At 34.9% G+C, this 19,731-nt stretch overlaps 1 protein-coding gene across 3 annotated transcripts in view; it reads right to left on the bottom strand.

The window, feature by feature from the left end:
- The window catches only part of LOC106787344 (nuclear hormone receptor E75-like), a 170,658-nt gene that overhangs the window by 44,969 nt on the left and 105,958 nt on the right, over positions 1-19,731 (bottom strand). Inside the window, exon 1 of one of the 3 annotated variants that reach the window (XM_014749660.1) lies at positions 14,103-14,386. The exons of the other annotated variants lie outside the window; for them this stretch is intronic. Coding sequence (XP_014605146.1) covers positions 14,103-14,319 — 217 coding nt within the window. The 5' untranslated portion in view covers positions 14,320-14,386. Of the gene's footprint in view, positions 1-14,102; positions 14,387-19,731 lie in introns of those variants that run through there. 3 annotated transcript variants of the gene reach the window in all.

Raw genomic sequence — 19,731 nt, 5'->3', positions numbered from 1 at the left:
TTTCATTATTAATTCCATAATTAATTCTATAATTAATCTTTTATATATCACACGTGTCACACACACACACATATATATATGTAATATATTATTATATATATATATATATATATATATATATAAGAATACCGGTATAACTCGGTTTGCCGTCCACGCAGGGTCGTTGCCTCGAAAGGACATTCGTATTCTCGAGTACCAAGCATGATCACGAACACTCGACTGTGTGTCACGGGTCAAGAGCCTCATCGCATGTACTTTACTATACACACACACACACATATATATATATATATATATATATATATATATATATATAATAACGAATCGAGGAAAGAATCTTGCACGGATCATTTAAAATGCATTCCACGTTGCTATGTTTCTAAGAATGATGCATAAACGGCGAATTCCATTGGATAGAAATATTTTCCTATCGTTGACCATAGGGTGTATAAACATTTTCGTAACATCAAGATATTATTTATTAATCGGTATAATAATCGATTATCGTCATCGAGTTCTCACGACTCGGTAAAGAACTTTTGACTTTTCCAACTATAATAATAAACGTATATAACTAACCATAAGGCAACACAACAAGTGCTTATGGCAAAACTTTAGACTCAAATTAATACAACCAACATGAATTATTCGTGATTCTCGTCTAAATGATATATGAAAAACTTTAAATTTTTCTTCTTCTTCTTAAAAATTATACGTAATAAGCAAAACAAAAAAAAATGATTTACGATCTTCGATATAACACAAGAGTTTTTTTTTTCCGTAATATAATTCATAAGAATAATAATAATATTATAATAAAGTATCTAACTGTACAAAATTGAATTTAAAATGAAATGAATTTGATCTCCACCCTTGAAATGTATATTTAATTAATTAATTTTCAAATCGAGATATGACGCAAATGTTTTCTTAATTTTCTTTGTGTTTTTTCTTTTTTTTTTTTTTTTCCGAAAATTACAAATCACAGATGAATAATAAATAACGTATTCATTTATTATTTCCAACTCGATCATTATCAAAATTAAACGTTTACTCTCATCCAGTTAATTTTAAATTTCCTCTTCGTTTTTTTTTTTTCTTTTTTCTTTTTCTTACATACCGTCTTTTAATTACAAATTTCATTATTAATTCCATAATTAATTCTATAATTAATCTTTTATATATCACACGTGTCACACACACACACATATATATATGTAATATATTATTATATATATATATATATATATATATATATAAGAATACCGGTATAACTCGGTTTGCCGTCCACGCAGGGTCGTTGCCTCGAAAGGACATTCGTATTCTCGAGTACCAAGCATGATCACGAACACTCGACTGTGTGTCACGGGTCAAGAGCCTCATCGCATGTACTTTACTATACACACACACACACATATATATATATATATATATATATATATAGAAGTATATACACTCATATACATGTATTTTTGTATGTACGAGATGATACTTAAACACGTACATACAACACAGTATTTGTATATACATTTATGTATATATATGTAATTGTATGAATAGATATATACACACATACATATATGGATATGTAATGTAAGAGTATATACATAATTATATTATGTACGTGTGTATGGTTTATGTATGAAAGATCCATGGTGATGTGCCGAAATACCGGAGCAGTACGCGTGTGCCTCCTATCTCTCTCTCTCTCTCTCTCTCTCTCTTTCTTGAGTTCGTTGCTTGGTCAAGGTCTTTACTGACCGGAAAAGGTACGATTCGGGCTACGTTCGCTTTTGTCCGCCAAAAGACAAGGAACCATCAATATCTTCTTCTTTTTCTTTTTTATCTTTTTCTTATGGTCTTTTATATTCCCTTCAAGAGACAAATTTTAGTTGTTTTTTTTTTTTTCTATGTAATAAGATTTTAAATAGAATATCTTTTATATAAGTATCTCATTAGTTTGTTAATCTTATCGATAAATCCGCTTAAAAGAAGGGGGTGGGACGGGGATGAGGGTGGTGTATCATTTCAAATGACGAGTCAATAAATATTCAAAATATTTTTCAATAGATTTTATTGGAAGATAAGAAGATATGATTTAATATTCATTAAAGTGAATAAATCTTTTTCGTAAAACAAATTCATTGTTCGCGATTATTTAATAAGAATATATTTTGATGGGATGTTGAGATTTATTATAAAAAAAGAAAATGATGTAACGTTTAACGAAATTTAAACGATTGTTCCTAGACTATCATCAAGAATGAACGATAAAAAATACAAATGATAAATCTATTTTAAGATTTACCACGAGATGAACAAAAAACTAACTAACAAAGTAAATCCTATTTAATCAGATACCCGGTCAGTAACGTGTTAACTCTCGAAATACGGTTTCTATGGTGAGTGTACAGTAGTAGTAACGGGGTCTTTCGTGACCCATACCAATTTTACCATTAATGCATACTAGTAAATCTTTTCTCTCCTAGTTAATAACGTTGCAAAAAATAAAAAGACACAAAAAACAAGAAGACGAAAAAATAAATAACAAGAATGATAGTAATTGAAGTATACGATTAGGATTAGAAACGGACCACCTAGGAAGATAGAAATACGACGACGACAACATTCCCATGCGAACAAACATTCCTATAGATGACTCAGTAGAATCGTATTTGTTTTCTGATCATTCACTTACAAAACAACACAACAACTTCTTTCAACTTCCACGTGTATCATCAACTCAACAGAATCATCATCGAATCGTGAGATTCGCAAAATGATGAGAGAGGACACACGCGCAACACACAAACAAACACACACACAAACAATACACACAGAGAAAGAAAAATCAAAAGGGAATGGGGATGGTTATGGTGGTGGTAAAGTCACGTACGAAAAAAAGAGCATCCATCCTTGCTTCGAGGTGTCACTGACTCCCGCACCATAGGTGATCGACCTCTCTCTGTGTATTCTCTCTTTCTTTCTTTCTTTCTTTCTTTCTTTCCCACCTCCACACACACCAACACATTAACCAGCAATATCACTACTCTACTACTACTAATACTAATACTACTATTACTATATCTTCTTTCTTCCTTTTCCACCTCCACCAGGCCGACCATGTCGCTTGCGCGTTACTCAAACCCCCTCCCCCTAAACCCCCCCGCCGCCACCCCAAACGTGTAGACTGCAAACGCGTACGGTGATGACGTAACGTCGGTTATTCAACCTGACTAGACAGTGACGAAATGTCAATGCCCATGCTACGTTTATCCTAAGTTCCTACGTATAATACATTTTGTAATTTACATTTCTATTTTCTACTTAAATGACGATTCTTTTCGTGTGGGTTTTTTTTTTTGGGGGGAGGGACAGGGGGAAAGGGGGAAGGGGATTCAAGGGGATAGTTGGAAAGAGATTTACGATTGTCGTTAAAATGTATCGTTAAATTTTGAATCATTCGTGAAATGATTTCGCATAAGTTTTGCGATTGATTAATTATATAGTTGATAGTTAAATTATTTCTATGTTTTTACCTCGACATTGTAAATTACATTTTTATATTATATGTTTTATATAATATCGTAAAAATTAAATTGTACATTTGACCGAATAATTATATAAAAGTGGATTTTGTTGAATAACGAAATGAAAAATTTGTTGATAACGATTAACATTACACCCCCATGATTTAAATTAGTTACCAATTTAAACGTAAACAAAAAAAATGATTCATGAATTTCATTACCATTGAAGAATAATAAACCAAACAAGTTAGATCAAATCGACTATATATATATATAGACACATAGAAATATTTTTTCTAACGCGAATCTAATGCCAGCCAAACACGACCGAATAACACACACACACACACACATTCGTGAGGACCACGTTAGCATAATTGGTTGGTAGTGGGGTTAAGTATAGTAACACTGATACTTTTCAGCTACCCATGAAATAACCGAAAGTGTTTACTGTTTACGAACGTTCTGTTTCGGACGTTCACCGTACGTGGGTTCCCTCCCCCTCCTCCACCACCGCCACCTCCTCGTCATCGTGCCCTCTTTTTTTGTTCTCTCCCCTTCCCCTCACCCCCGATTATACGCACACGCCTCTTATCTGCCAATGTAAACCGATTTCTATCGAGGTCATTGAATATGGATAATAAGAATGAAATAATGAAAGAATAAAAGAAAAAAAAGAAAGGAAGAGAAAGAGAGATGAATAGATTATTAATAAAAAAAAAAAAATTAAAAAAAAAGAAAATCGCATAATCGATAATTCTCAATGCACTTATAATAATCAGTTGAAGTACGATATTCGTTGGGCCACAATTATGTACACGACGTCCTACTTGAATGACCTAATTAATTACACTGATATGCAAATCTAGAGCATGATTTGCATCATTTTTAGAAATAAAGATTTAAATTAAAGAAAAAAAAAACTACAGCAATAAGATAATTCTTGGTTGGTTTAATAATCGTATCGAGATCTACCAAATGAAAATCAACGTTAACGAAAAACAAAAACCAATTTTGATTATCATAATTGAATATTATAATAAACGTCATGACAGTTATTGTGATGGTGATAGATAGACATTTTATTTATTACGGAAATTTTTGAAATAATTATAATAAATCGTCGTACGATCGTAAAGATATTTTTCTATCGAACGGTAAACAATATATAAGTATATAAATATCAAATATAATACACACACACACACAGAATTATATATACAATAAATGTAATAAAAATATTACAAAATAAAAATATATCTGTAATAATATAATACTATAAAAATCATACATGCGTGCGTGCGTGTATGGTGTCCGCAATAAATATCGTATAGGAATTTAAAAAACCAAAAAAAGAAAAAGAAAAAAGATAATTAAGAAAGTGTCGAAAGAAAGAGTTCAGGATATATGTTTGAAAAATCAGAATATATCTCTCCCGATGTAAGAGACGTGAATAAAAATAAAAATAAAAATAAGAATAAAAAGAAGAAGAAGAAGGACAGGAAAGAGTTGAAGGAAGGGGAAGGGGTTAGGGGGAAGGGGTACAAGAATCCTGGCGCGTGCGTCCTGTTCACCAGGCCCAGTTCCGTTACATGCCGGTGTCCTGGAAGATACGTCAAGGATATAAACGTGTATGGTACATGCGCGTTCGAGAAACCGCAGGAGAGGAGTGAACAACCAAGGACGAAGAGGAAGAGGAAAGAGAAGAAGAAGAAGAAGAAGAAGAAGAAGAAAAAGGTGTGTATATATATATGTATATACGAATGTGTGTGTGGGTAGAAAAATAAGAAGAAGAAAAAGGAGTAGGAAAAGGAGGTGGAAGAAAAGGGGAGCAGGAGGTGTGTGTGGGGGGGGGAGGATCTCGCGTGTCGCGAGGGCAACTTTTGTACGGTGCACTGAGGAGCCCGGTGAGTGACCTATGCCCTCCCCCTCCTCATTTCCAGCTCCTCCTACTCACGATCCAGCTTTACGAATATATCCTCACCAATTCACTCTGAAATAAGCCTCCCCCCCCCTCCAATCCCCACCCCATACTGTTCGGTACTCTTCCTCGTGTCAACGCACTTGTGGTGCCTTTGCTATCGGCAACAACACACACACATACATATACATACATAAACTATTTCGTTACGAACGTAACGTTTCTCTAAATGGGGAAGAAGGAGGAGGGAGGAGTGGGGGATGGCGGTGTTGAGCTGCTTGGTGGTGACCTGTTCCTCTTCCTCCCCCCATCACCCTTCAAATATATTCAACTTTGTAGAATTGTGATGGATAATTTATTAGATAGTGTTAGTGTTACTTATATTTCGGTGGGCAAGACTTTTGGAAATGTTATTTTTACGAGTTATCACCTTCACGTTGGTTAGACGAATTTTTAACGGTTTACGATCCTGATTATACTCCGAGAAAGGGATAGGTATGTGTAACTGAGAAAATCAGATGTGAAACTTGCTAAAGAATACGAAGTTGGGGAGAATAAAGTGTTACGGAATAATAAAGATACGGGGATGGGAGTGGGGGGAAGGGGTGTATGTATATTCTTAAGTTACAATTTCGTTTAACACCTTGGTGTAATAATAATGCCACCATAAAGCTAACCAATTGAATTATTATAAATTTATTTCAATGGGTATAGGGATGATAATTCAAATGTAAATGAATTCATCATCATATTTTCGATTGGATATCTTATTTTGTTATTTAATTAATTAAACAATACAGGTCCTACGATATTTCTTGCAGGGGGTAAGTACACTAAACTTGTTCTTAATGGGTGGTGTCTCCACTTAATGTTCCTGCAATTGATTCGAATTATTTATTTTTGTTCTAACATTAAAACACATTCGACAAAATTTGACATTAATTTTGACGAATTATTTAACAAATCAATCTTATCGAAAACTAATTCATCTAATAAATAAATAAATAAATAAATAAATAAATAGAATAATAATTAATTAACGATAATCTCTAATTAAAAATTTACGATCTTAGTTATGCTACCAGGGGGAGGAGGAAGAATGTGTGTGTGTGTGTGTAAAAAAAGAAATAGTATAAAAATATAATAAAAGAAAAAGAGAAAAATGTTGAGGGAAAGCGGAAGAGAAAAAGGGTAAGCAGCAACGAGTAACTGAGAAATAAAAAAAGAAAGAAAGAAAGAAAGAAAGAGAGAGAGAAAGATAGAGACAAGTGAAGGAAGAGGAAGAGGAGAAACGAACGGAATATAGCGTGCAAATGGGTCGGGGGCAATGACCACCAACCAGGCAGCCAGGCATTGCTGAACTGAAATTTTATTAAGGGCGTGCGTTCTCGGATATTGCGCAAGCTCTGTTTGTTGAGAGAGGGATCTGTGATGATCTCTCTCTCTCTCTCTCTCTCTCTGTTGTTTTAGCAAACGCTAAAGCCCAAAGCTTTGCTAGTGAACTGATTGACTGACTGACTGACTGACTGCAACATCATCTAAATATACAACACAACCGACATACTAATTCATTGCAATTCTTAGCCTCCCCCCCCCCATCAATTTGCGAATAACATTCCACAATTAAACGTTGTTGTCCTCTTTTTTTTCTATTTTTTTTTGTGTGCAATTCTTTTCTATTTCTTTCCCTCCTATAACTACTAACACATACACGCATACAAACATATTTGCATAGATATAGCAATATTCTTATAAGGAATTCCAATAATTTTTATATAATTCCACCCTTTTTTCTTTCTTACTCCCTTACTCGTATCGATTATTATCGAATTAAAAGATCTAGGTGAGATTGGAAAGGTAAATATATAATGCGTTAAACTGTATTATTTCGTAGGGAGAGGGGAAAAGAAAATTCAACCGACCAACCAACCAACCAACCAACAACAACATCGACGAAAAAAAGGAAAAAATTAATGAAAAGAAAAAAAAAGAAAAACTAAATAATATTAGAAAATCTAGTTAAAAGAATATAATAATAATTCATGCATCTCATTAATGTATTCTATCGTCTTAAGCAATGACCAATCAATTGCGATTATAAACGGTGTTCAACTTCGGAATGTCGTCCACCTTCGATGAACGAATGTGGGGGCGAGGGGGATACCTCGTGAAGCTCGTTGGAAAGGGCGAAAGCGTTGGCCCCTATTTTTATTTTCTTCTTTTTCACTCTTTCTATTATACACACACACACACACACTCGTATTATACATCCAAATATATAAATAATATCATATGACAAAATTCAACTATTAATTGAATAGAACATTAACAACAATACAATTAGCTCAAACCCCCCTCTTCCAATTTGTACTTCTCGTTAACTTACTTTAAAGAAACACATGACAAAGTATTTGTTGGTTAAGGGGTGGGGGGTTGACCTAAGTGGTAAAGGAGAGTTGGTAAATGATTGTATCCTAGACTGGTTTTGTTGATTAATCGATGTAAGAGAATACATAGCAAAAGGATCACCCAACCAACCAACCAACCAACCAACTAACTAACCAACCAACCAACAAACCAACCAATCGTCGTCCTATGTCATCGCATGATGACAAAGAAATCGCGTTTACTGGCGTCAGCAACACAATCAGGTCGTGCTACGAAGCTGACGGCCTTGCTTTCTGCGCTGGACCGAGACGACTTGCGAAAGCGGATTGTCCGATTATTTTCGAACACATCTCGTAACCATGTGTGTGTGTGTATGTGTGTGTATATATAGTTGTTACCAAGTAAATACTTTTAAAAGTCCTATATATATATAATACGTGTTACGAGAGATGTAAATGTTAATGTAAATGTTAATGTAAATGTGTGCTATTTAACTTACACATCTCCTTGATAAAACGGAACTCATTTTAATCTACTCTTTTGTATCTTGTTGTCTTATTGTCCTTGACCTCGCGCGGCAAATGCCTATGTCCAACCAATAACACACACACACACACACTCCGCGGGACTATAACATTTTTCTTTTTTAATCATTCGATCGCGTGGTAGTGGTTGTGTGTTCTTTCGTGCGGATTATATATATATATATATTTTTTTTTTTTTCTTATTCTTATTCTTATTTTTTTTTTGCGACATACTTGTGCATACGTAATTTATGTGCTTTTTTTTATTATATCAAAATCCTTCCTTTGTGTATCTCTCTTCGATATCTTTTCCTTTTTTTCTAAACCTATCAACAAGTTGTTAAATTAATTTACAAGAAGACAAAAAAAAAAGGGTGGTGATGAAAAGGGGAGAGTAGTGGTGTAATTGGATAAAATATTACATTGCTATAGTAAACTATTTAACGATAAAAAAAAAATATTCAACGCATTACGATTTAGTATTCAAATAAATATGATAATTATTGATGTATCAACTTTTTATTTTGTTTTTTTCTTCAAATGTTCGAAACAAATCTTAACGAAGAACATTATCTCTCTTTCTCGGTTAATTAATTAAATAAAAAAAAAAAGAAAAAACATTTTGGGATTAGATGTGATTACACGATTTTGACATAATTAGATTATAGGTCGTTCATATGGTTTTTCATCTAACGCGCGAAAGTAAGAGCCCTGGACTGGCATGTGTTTGCGTTAGTTTTGGCCTTGATTCGGTTGGGGTTACCGGCCGACATCCAGGACGGCCCAAACGGAGAGGGGACAGGGACGGGGACAGAGGGGGGAAGGCAAAGGGGGTCCCGTTTATCGTTGCTCAATTCGAGCGTGCCACGGTGTTTGACATGGCCGGTTACGTTTCTACGATTCCGATCATAGTTAGCACTAGAACTGAGGAAGATGAAATGATAGAAGAAGAAGAAGAGGAAGAAGGGGTGGGGGTTGGGGAGGGGAGGATTTTATTTAGAAAATAAAAAGACAAAAAAGGATTCGGTCATAATATATCACGCATATAGCGGGGACTGATGATGTTTCTTCTTCGATGAGGTCTAAAAAGGATAACCTTCTCCAATAAAGAAAAAGAAAAAGTATATATATATATATAAGTAGGAAGGAGGAGGGGAAGGGGAAGGGGACCAAAGGGACCTTGGGAATGTGGCCGTTTACATAATCAAAAGAGAAATGGTGTCATACACTCGAACTCTCTCAAAGATGAGATGGGCCTTTAGAAAGAAGAAAAACCTTTTTTTTTTTTTTTTTTACGCTTACGCAATTTCGATGAGTATAATAACAGGCGAGGAGGAAGGAAGGAAGGAGTTATGCGGATGAAGAAAAAAAAGATGATAATGATGACGATATGATACTAAAGAAAGAGAAAGATAAAGAGAATTGGAAGGAGTTTCTACCAAAAGAGTAGAATAAGAAGAAGAAGAAGAAGTATGAATCAGAAGGTTAGAAAGAAAAAAAAATGATTTGAAAGAAAGATGTAATAATGCGATCATTGGTTGGTTGGTTGATTGTTGTTTGAAAGAATCCGATTGAAGTTGCTGCTGCTGTTACTGCTGCTACTGCTACTGCTGCTGTTGGCTTTCTCCATGAAGCAGCAGCAGCAGCAACACCAACACCAACACTGGATCGAGAGTAAAAGCTGTCAAGGAGAGAAAGAAAGAGAGAGAGAGAGAGAGAGAAATGGCTGGGAAGAAAGACAACGGCAGGAAGAAAGGTGAAAGCACTCTCACCTCCGCTCGAGCCAAGATCTTTCGGTTTTTATATCGAAAGTACGCGTTCCTCTTACTTACTCGAGATATATTATTTCCCCATTTGGCTTTTCATTTCTTTTTCTTTTTCTTTTTCTTTTTTTATCGTACTTCCGTTAGAATACCCCCATATAACCTAACTATTCGTGACACATTTTCTTTTTTCCTTCCACAATTAATTAGAAATTAATTAAGATAGTTTAATATATCTTCTTTATTCTTATGTTGATTATTATTATTATCGGATAATGTTCGTTTGCAAATTATTTACCCTAGTTCAACATCCCCCTCCCTTTGCTTTCTGTTTTTTTAATTCTTCTTCTTCTTCTCGTTGTTCTTATCACGATTAGGATAATTAGATAAACTTGTATCATTTCTTTTTACAATTTTTATTTTATTTTCATTCATTTCCGAGATTACAACACTTGTTTGTTTGCTAAGCATTAAAACGTTGTTTATATTAAATGATAAATTTTATTTTAAAAGAAAAATATCAACAAAATCACGAGACAGTATAAGAGCTTTCGTACGTAATTTTTTTTTTTTTTTTTTTCAATTAGAAAATATTAAAAAAAGAGACGAGCGCGGGGTCAAATAATTCCTCCTCCCATTCGTCAGTCAGTTCGTTCAACTGATTTCCGTGATCTCCATTACGCAACTACGTAAGTACTATACTAACTCCTCATACTCATCCTTTCCCCTCCCCCTCTCACTCCTCCACCTACCGTTTGTCGTCTCTTCTTTTTTATATTATTTCTTTTTTTTTTCCTTTCATTCTCTTCTCTTCTCTTTTTCCCTTTTTACCTCGCGCACCGACGACGTAACGGTACACACGCGTCCATTACGAAATGCTGCGTCATGATCTCTCCTCCTCTCAACAGCAAAAAAAAATATAAAAAAATAAAAATGAAAAAAGAAAACATGTGAGACACGAGGCATACCGTTGTCGCTGAGTAACCACCATTGTCGCTAATAAATAATCATCGTCTATGCAAGTTCGATGTCATTGATGTCTCTCTTTCTTTAACTCATTCTTTATTTCTTTTTCTTAACAACATCATGAAATGCAATCTCAAGATTTTCTCAATCATTTATTGTGTTACCCTTTCCCTCTCAACGTAATTGAAACGTGTCAATTATAATCTAACGATTGTACCAAAATAAAATTCAATTGTTTTGTTATTCGTTATTAATTGAAAATTATACGAATGAAAATTCAAAACCAAATTGATAATTAATATACCCGCGTGTGGAATATATAATTGAATTACATTTGTTTATAGTTATTTGAAATAACGCGTGTGTATCGTCCTATTAATTTAAATTTATAAAAATAAAAAAAAGAATGTAAATATAACCCAATAGAAGAAAAAAAATCATATTACAATTAATCAAAAGTACGATAAATCCTTGCTAATTCAAGTATCGAAATGTTGTATTTTCCAAAATCAAATAGGTGTACGATGATAATGAAAAGAAAAAGTGTTTTTTAGATTGAAATGAAGATGTTAGAACAAGGTGAGAATACTTTGGCAAAATAGCGGAGGTTGTAACACGGAGGCTGTTGGATAGAAGTGCGAAGGGATAACAGGAGAGAGAAAGAGAGAAAGAGAGAAAGAGAGAGAGACCTCGATAGAGGACGTAGACCTCTCGCGAGTTGAGAACTGGTGGTTCGCGATCAGTTAGAACGACAGCGTCCCTGAGTCTTTGTACGAGGTGGTTCGTTACGAAAGAGACTAGTAGAGTCACACTACTACTATGCTTGTCCTGGTGCATGCTTCTATCTATTATTACGTTATTCTATCTCTCTCTCTCTCTCTTTTTCTTTCTTTCTTTCTTTCTTTATCTATCTATCTATCCATCTATCTCGAATGGTGTGTTTCAATTTTTTTTCTTTTCTTTTTAATATTTTTTATATTTTTTTTTTAAAGACTCATGGCCACACTAAGAGATTAGCCTTCCAACGAGATCAGGTGTCCGCGAATGTCTACTTAAAATGGCATTAATAGTCCGTACGCGTTGCAAAGTATTTTCCATACATTTTGCGTGTGTGTGTGTGTGAGAGAGAGAGAGAAAAAGAAAAAAAATGTAACAACGTGTCTTAACGAGAGCAACTGGAGACACCTTCGAAGGAAGACAATTCTTTCATTTTTCTTTTCTTTTTTTTTTTTTGCTTAAGAAACAAACCACCAAGATTTTTATCCAACTAGTTCGCGTAGGTGGTATGAGTCTAACCTTCGATGAGATTGCAACTGTCCTGTTAATTTACTTCATCTCAAGCATGCATCCTTTGACCTTTATGAAATGGAAGGTGTCTTTGTTTTTATAATCTATGTTACACAACTCGTTTAATCAATTTCTCTTTCTCTTTTTTTTCTATCTTTTGTTGTGTTCCCTCCCTTTCTCTCTTTACCATCCTGGTCGTTCTATGATTCTTCGAATTTCTTGATTCCTATTTTGAATGTTAACGCGATTAATGTTTGAGGAATATGTGTGTTACGATTCTCTTATATAGTTGTGTAAATGATTTTGTTGTAACAGTAAGTTCTAGTCCGGATAAAGTGAGGACGAGGATTGCTCAACGACCTCGTTGCGCGTTTAGAATGAGTCCCATTGGGAAATAACACAACAACAACAACAGCGCTCCATTAAAAATGTGGGCTAACGGTGCTATCTCTCTCTCCAATGAAAATGGCTACCGTCCGTCCGACCGACCGACCGTCCCTTTCGCAATCGTTTGATTTTTTAGAGTCTAGACCGTTTTTCTTGTGCAAAAATTTTAACGCTAAACAAACCGCCTCTCTTCCCCCCAATCTCAATGAAGATAACGAATAATCTCTCCCTACCCTCCTTCGTGTTTCTTCATTTTTGTTTTTATGTCGTTGATTCTAATTTCGATTTAATTTATTTATTTTTTCTAAACGAAAAGATTTCTACGCAATCATATTCGATAATTTTAATCGATGCGACACTTATTTCGAATTAATACAAATTCACGACGACCATTTTCTTTTTTTTTGTTTTCTATGATATCTTTTGCAATGAATTATATATTTGTAAGTGTTTTTTTTTCTGAAACAGTTCATTAGTGTTTGGAAGATATAAGAGAATTATTTTTAAAAAATGATTGACGCTATTAAAGGATTGGTTTTCTTTTCAAATTTTTTCTCACCTAACCTGCAAAATATTTTAATCGCAATATACTATAGATAGATAAATAGATAGATATATTATCAACCAGTTGAAATGTGTGATAATTCGGTACGATCGTAACGCCGCCAAACAGAAATTGTGAGAAACTTCTAGCAAGTCTCGTGTAAGTTCGTGCCCGATAGATGGCAGAAGCGTTAGCCACAGCGGGGAGAACCCGCGGACAATGTCAATGTCAACGAGCACGTGAGCCTTGCTTCAGGAAAAATCGATAAGCCTCGACGTTGAACCTTATATTCCCAACAAAAGTAGAGAGAGAGAGAGAGAGAGAGAGGGGGGGGGGTAGAGAAAAAAGAGCGAGGGTCATGCTACGTAAAATGCATTAGACGACGCAAAAGGGAAAAGAAAAAAGCTTTAACATCAAGAAAGAACAAACAAGACTTTATCAGTATTTTCTTACGAAACTCTTCCCTCAACCATTAACAAACACCTAATTGTTGAACGACAAAAATCAAGCCCCTAACTACGTATCTTTATAAACGATCACATTAATTCCTATCCGGGGCATTGGATGAAAACATAGATCTATCATACGATTGAAAATTTCATTAATAATACGACAAAACAAGTACCCCAATAAAGAAACATTGGTCTATATAAGAAAGTGTTACAACACCTACGTAATTTAAGAATAACATCCATATGCTAAGACAAATTTTCAAATGAAATCTATTTAAACACATTGGACGAATGGATTTTTGAATATAGTGCTATCAAAATGATAGTACCACGAACGAACCTTTGTTGCGTTGACGCCGCCCGTCGAGAACAGTGTTGTTAGTTGCTTGAAGAACTATAGCCGTTTCGCATAGTTCGATCGGATCCACCGAATTCAGCTCCTCTTCGATGATCTCTTCCCTTGACGTGAAAGATATAATAGTCCTTTTGGTCGTATCATCAGAATTATTATTATTATTATTATTATTATTATTATTATTATTCGCGCTAGTTGACATAGTCGTATGCAGCAGATGGATGACGATGCTCTGAGAACAACAACGTGCTGCTCGGGGCGCACTGTCGGTGGAAACGCGAAGGATACCGCGCGTACTCGAGGGTTTATGTTCATGAATGGAGGGGGGGGGGATGGATGGATGGGATTGTTGGGGTGGCAATCCCGCGCTTGCGTCAACCAACCAACATTATATCTAACTCGCGAGCCTGGTGCTTTTCTAAAGGGACCCTATTTTCCGGCTAACATAAGCTACAGGGTTGGTTACGTCTAGTTGGGGGTGTACTAACGTACCAAGAACCCTCTTCCTCATTCGATGTTTTCATCGGTTATGTGTTATTCCGATGACGCACGACTACTCTTCTATTGCCTAACCAAGACATGGGAGTCAATGGGAATCCCCCCGCCCCTGTCTCGCCCCAATGCATTTGTTAGCTTCTAGAGTTCTACTGAAAAAGTTCCCTTCATGAGAAAATTGCTAACTGAGGAATGGTGGGGGAACACTGAGAGGGATGAAAATATAACGAAACGAAAGAGTCATTCTCTATTTTCTTTAGCCAAAAGTTCAAATGACTCTGGACTAAAGTGCACCCCCACAGATGTATTACGAATTCTACTCTTTTCCCCCCTTCCCCCAACTCTCTTTATTACTCTCTTCTTTCATCTTCAAATGAATCCTTATTGTGTAGTTGTGTTGTATTAACACTATTCTTCTACGCGAATTAACTCGCTGATGTTTTTAAAATAAAGAAACAAAGGTAAAAACTCACACTTCGTAGAATGTATCTTTTGTGATGAGGTAACTCTCAACACTTACCTGCAACAAAAAAGTATACAAAAATATTACTACAAGGTAATATAATATAATAGACATATCAGAGAAAAATATAAAAGAAAATAATCTCAAATTCGTTACATGTCCCGTTTTATTTTATGCAATTATAACATGTATTTGAACAAAGAATTGCTAATTCAAATTTTCCCGCTAAAAATGAATTATTCCCCCCCCCCCCCCCCGATAAGGTTTACATATATATAATATAATATCTCTGATGAACACAGGCAAATCGTCAAGAACAAAACCTTCTCGCGATTATATCGACGCTCATATTTCCTACCTTGCCGACAGAAATTTGCGAAGTAAATTCGCGAAAGGCTTGTGGCGCCTCCATACGTGAACCAAGAGAATCTTCACTGGCTCGTTACTCTCTATATATTATATACATTACTTGGACAGACAATAGTAATATATATAGTAAAAATATAGTTATATATAGTTACACACACACTGTGTGTACTTTACTCTACCTTGGAAACTTGAGAAATAGAAAAAGATATATAAATACCCATCCAACAAACACACATACACCATTTCTATAAATATGCATATTCTGCATATATGATAAAAGAAAATTGAGAATGTGTTTGAGTAGTATATCACATTGAAACAACCACCACCACCAATCACCACACGCAACACCGCGCCAACAGTATAGTAAAGTATAGCAAGAGTTGTGATGGTGGTGGGGGTAAGTCGTATGGGAGAGTTCAATGACCGGGCACGAAGGAAAAGTGGGACGAAACGAGCCAACCACGAGGCCTTGAAGGATCGCTCACGCACTCATGCACGCATATATGCACGCACGAGTCATACTTTTTAGCACGTTAAAACACACAAATATTATTCACCTACATACACACACACACATAGAGAAATAAACAAGTTGCTGCGTCCTTTCTCTCTCGTATAAGAATCGCGTAAGAAAAATCGAACGAACCTACGCTTTTTAGGTGGTACCACCCTTCCCCTTCTCCACCATCCTCCCTCCTACGCCTTATAATTCCTTCGTCCTTCTATTATTCCTTGATCCTTTTCTTTTTTTTCTCGCCCCCTTCCTCACCCCACCCCCCTGTTTTTTTTTCTTTTATTACTTTCATTTTCATCGGGATTCCTATAACACTCCTCCACCCTCTCGGGGTACACGCTGCTTATGAGAACTGCTAATTGATTTTTTGTTTCCTTTCGGTAATCTTGAAAAAATGGAGGGGTGAGGGGAAAATAAACGAAGTGTTCGATCGAATATTTCTTTCGATATCGTTCGAAACTTTTTTTTTTTAATTTTATTTTTCTATTCAAATGTTTTCTACAGATTTATTTTAAATTCGTAGCAAATTTTTTGTCTGAAAGTTCTAATATTTTTGCAACGATCACCAAGAAATAAAATTAAAGCAAAAGTGAAGATGTGGTGAGACCCAAACACACACACACACACAGAGGCGTCGACCGAAAAAGGATGAAGAAACCGCGAACGAACGCGGACGCGGCGACGTCGTTTGACGATTTCTTCATCATACTGACGTGTATGTGTACACATGTATCTCGTATGTATGTGTCCTTTAAATGTGTTACGCACAATCGACACAATTTATGTAACTTTTTATCCCCAATTTTTTTCTTTTTTTTCTTTCCTTATTTCTCTCTTTACGTAAGCGATACCACAGCCGATCGCACTTTTTTTCGGGATAAACTCAGAAAACAATTTTACGTGCATGAAAATGGACAGAAACAATAAAATTAAACCAAAGAGAGAGAGAGAGAGAGGGGATTGGTCAACACACAGGGGATCATACAAATGTACATCAGGTATTCCCGATGTTTAAACTGTGTTCACTTTATTTATATACTTATATACTATAAATGTGTGTGTGTGTGTGTGTGTGCTGATAAAATCGTTAATAAATTAAAACCATATTAGATGTGTTACTCTCTCTCTCTCTCTCTCTCTCTCTCTCTCTCTCTCTCTCTCTCTCTTTTTCTTTTTCTTATTCTATTAATCGAATTAAGGTAAAAACTCCTATTAGAAATATCTTAGACGTATAAATCAAGATTTATATATATATATATATATATATATATACACACATACAATCAATTCTTATTGAAAGTATATATCAGTGTATATCCCTTTGGCTAACATAAGCCAAGTTAGAACTTTCGTAAATTGACTTGAGCCAAAGGGGGTTTAGAAATAATTGCGTGGTGCGGGTATGTTGCACGATTGGTCTACTACGATAATAACTGTCGAGTCGCGGATCAAGTAACACGAAACTTTCTGATCGAACGAGATTCCAGATAAACCTTAAAAGAAAGAGAGAGAAAGATAGAGAGAGAGAGAGAGACCCTAAAAGTTGCACATAATACTACTTATTTGATAGACGTTTCTACTATGGGTAATAAATATACTCGACAAAAGTTTTTAGATTCTCTAACGTCTCACGGTATTCATTGCGAAACTTTTCTCTTAACTGTGTGTGAGTGTGTGTCTGTGTCTGTGTTTCTGCACCTAGAACGGCGGAAGTTAAACGAATCGTTTCGCGAGCCAATTCGGAATGTCAACAACGCGTTGTTGCGTTGCTCACGTCGAAATACATCGATGTGTGTTGTTAGGGGGGAGAGGGAGGAGGTGGTGGGTTCTAGGAAAGTGAAAGCACTCTTTGTATAAATGTATGTAGGTAGGTGTGTAAGTAGGTGTAATAGGTATGTGCACATATGTATATATGTAACGCAACGTGTCGTAAAATTAACTAAATATCTGAGGATGGTTTTGATTATTTTAAAAAGTTTATATGTTTACTGTAGAGATAATTTGAAATTGATTATCAATGACCAATCGATTGATTAAATCATAATTCAATGAACCGTTTAATCCAATATATATTTTCTAATACATTGTGTTAATTCAATTACTCGAAATAATTTAAACGTTATAATAATTAAACATTATAATATTGTATTATATTATATAATTGTATACAATTTATAAAATAATTAAAATAAATTTTGGAAAAATGTGTCAATATTTTTCGGTGTGCTAACTTTTCATCGTCAAACCTCTCTCAACATACAAAACACGAAAAAATATTCGTTTAATAATACTAAATACATTTATATTCGTAGAACTATATATATTTTTCAAATGAAATAATTAAATAAATGCACAACACGTGACTAACTGTTAATTATTAATTTTTAGATGCGTGTTGTGTGTGTAACAGGATGTTAGAAAAATGATGCAAGCAAGGAACGGAGGAAAAAGCGAAACGAGTTCACATGCGCTTCGTGGGGTGTTGACGAGGAACACGCCTGCGCATAATATGTGCATGCATACATATATGTGTGTGTGTGTGTGTACATGCGTTACGCTCGAACGAAATGGCAGATCGATCGTTTGGATAAGAAAGAACACAGGGTGCAAATAGAGAAAGCACGATTTGCTACTCTCTTTTCTTTCCTACCCCCCTCCTCCTCCAGCCCCCCCCTTCCAACCCCTTCTTCCTCCTCTTCTTCTTCTATTTTTTTTTCTTCCCTACTGCACTAACATAAGGCACGGTCTTTCTCCCCACTCTTATTTTACTCGTACGTGAGTTCAACGAACTCGAACTAACTCTCCGTGGCTTTTAATGAAATTAACGTCAAGGGGGGTTGGTTTTTTTTTTACTTGCTCAACACGATATCGTTAAAGCTTTGCACTAATAGATTTCGATATATATATATGTGTGTGTGTGTTTGTATAATTAGATTCGTTTTACAACTTAATTTGAAAGTAGTTTGAAATTATTTGACGGATTATCGATTAAATGTTGAGATTTTCAAAGTACAAGACGAGATGATTAAATATATATATTTTTTTTTATTGTTGTTATAATGTTCCATGTATTTTGTTTTAAATCGAAATGATATTTTTTTGGCATGTATTTCTTATCGTCGTTGTCGTCGTCGTTGTTGGGTTGGTTGGTTGGAAAATTTAAATCGTAAAAAAGAATTGTTATGCAGATTTTTTTGTGGTTGTAATTATACATAAACCATCCCTCGCGAGATATTATATTTTTGATATTTCTTTTCAATATAAATTCTTCAATATAAAATATTACGAATCTTTTTTTCCGATATTCCACCCCCCCCCTTTCTCTCTGCGAAGAAGAACAATTGCAAGAAAAATTGAAACAATACGCGTTTATTTCGGAAATTCGAATTTTTTTGGTTTCACTTATTTAAGTCAAAGTACAATTTATCTCTTGACATGAGTTTTAATAAAACAAATGGATTTAAACCGAACGAAAATTAATATCACGCGATCGAATATAAAAATCTTTTTTAAAGTGTACTCGTAATTTACGTAAGAATAAAAAAAAATGAAAAGAAAAAAGAAATGAAATAAAAAAAAGAATAGAAAGAAGAAAGAAAAGAGAAAGAAAAATCACTTTTCATTCGCAAGTACTGAGAAAATAGTCTGGAAAGCGTATTTCTGTGTCATGAGAGAGAGAGAGAGAGAGATAGGGTCGAGGCCGATTGAAGTACAAAGATCGTTGCCCTTACGACCTAATATCGCTGATTCCTGAAGGGTTGGGGGGGGGG

This window comes from Polistes canadensis, unplaced genomic scaffold, assembly GCF_001313835.1.
Source record: "Polistes canadensis isolate GaletaPanama2010 unplaced genomic scaffold, ASM131383v1 scaffold_4, whole genome shotgun sequence".
NCBI lineage: Eukaryota > Metazoa > Arthropoda > Insecta > Hymenoptera > Vespidae > Polistes > Polistes canadensis.
Note: the sequence above shows the minus strand (reverse complement) of the source record. Positions and strands in the feature narration are given on the sequence as shown.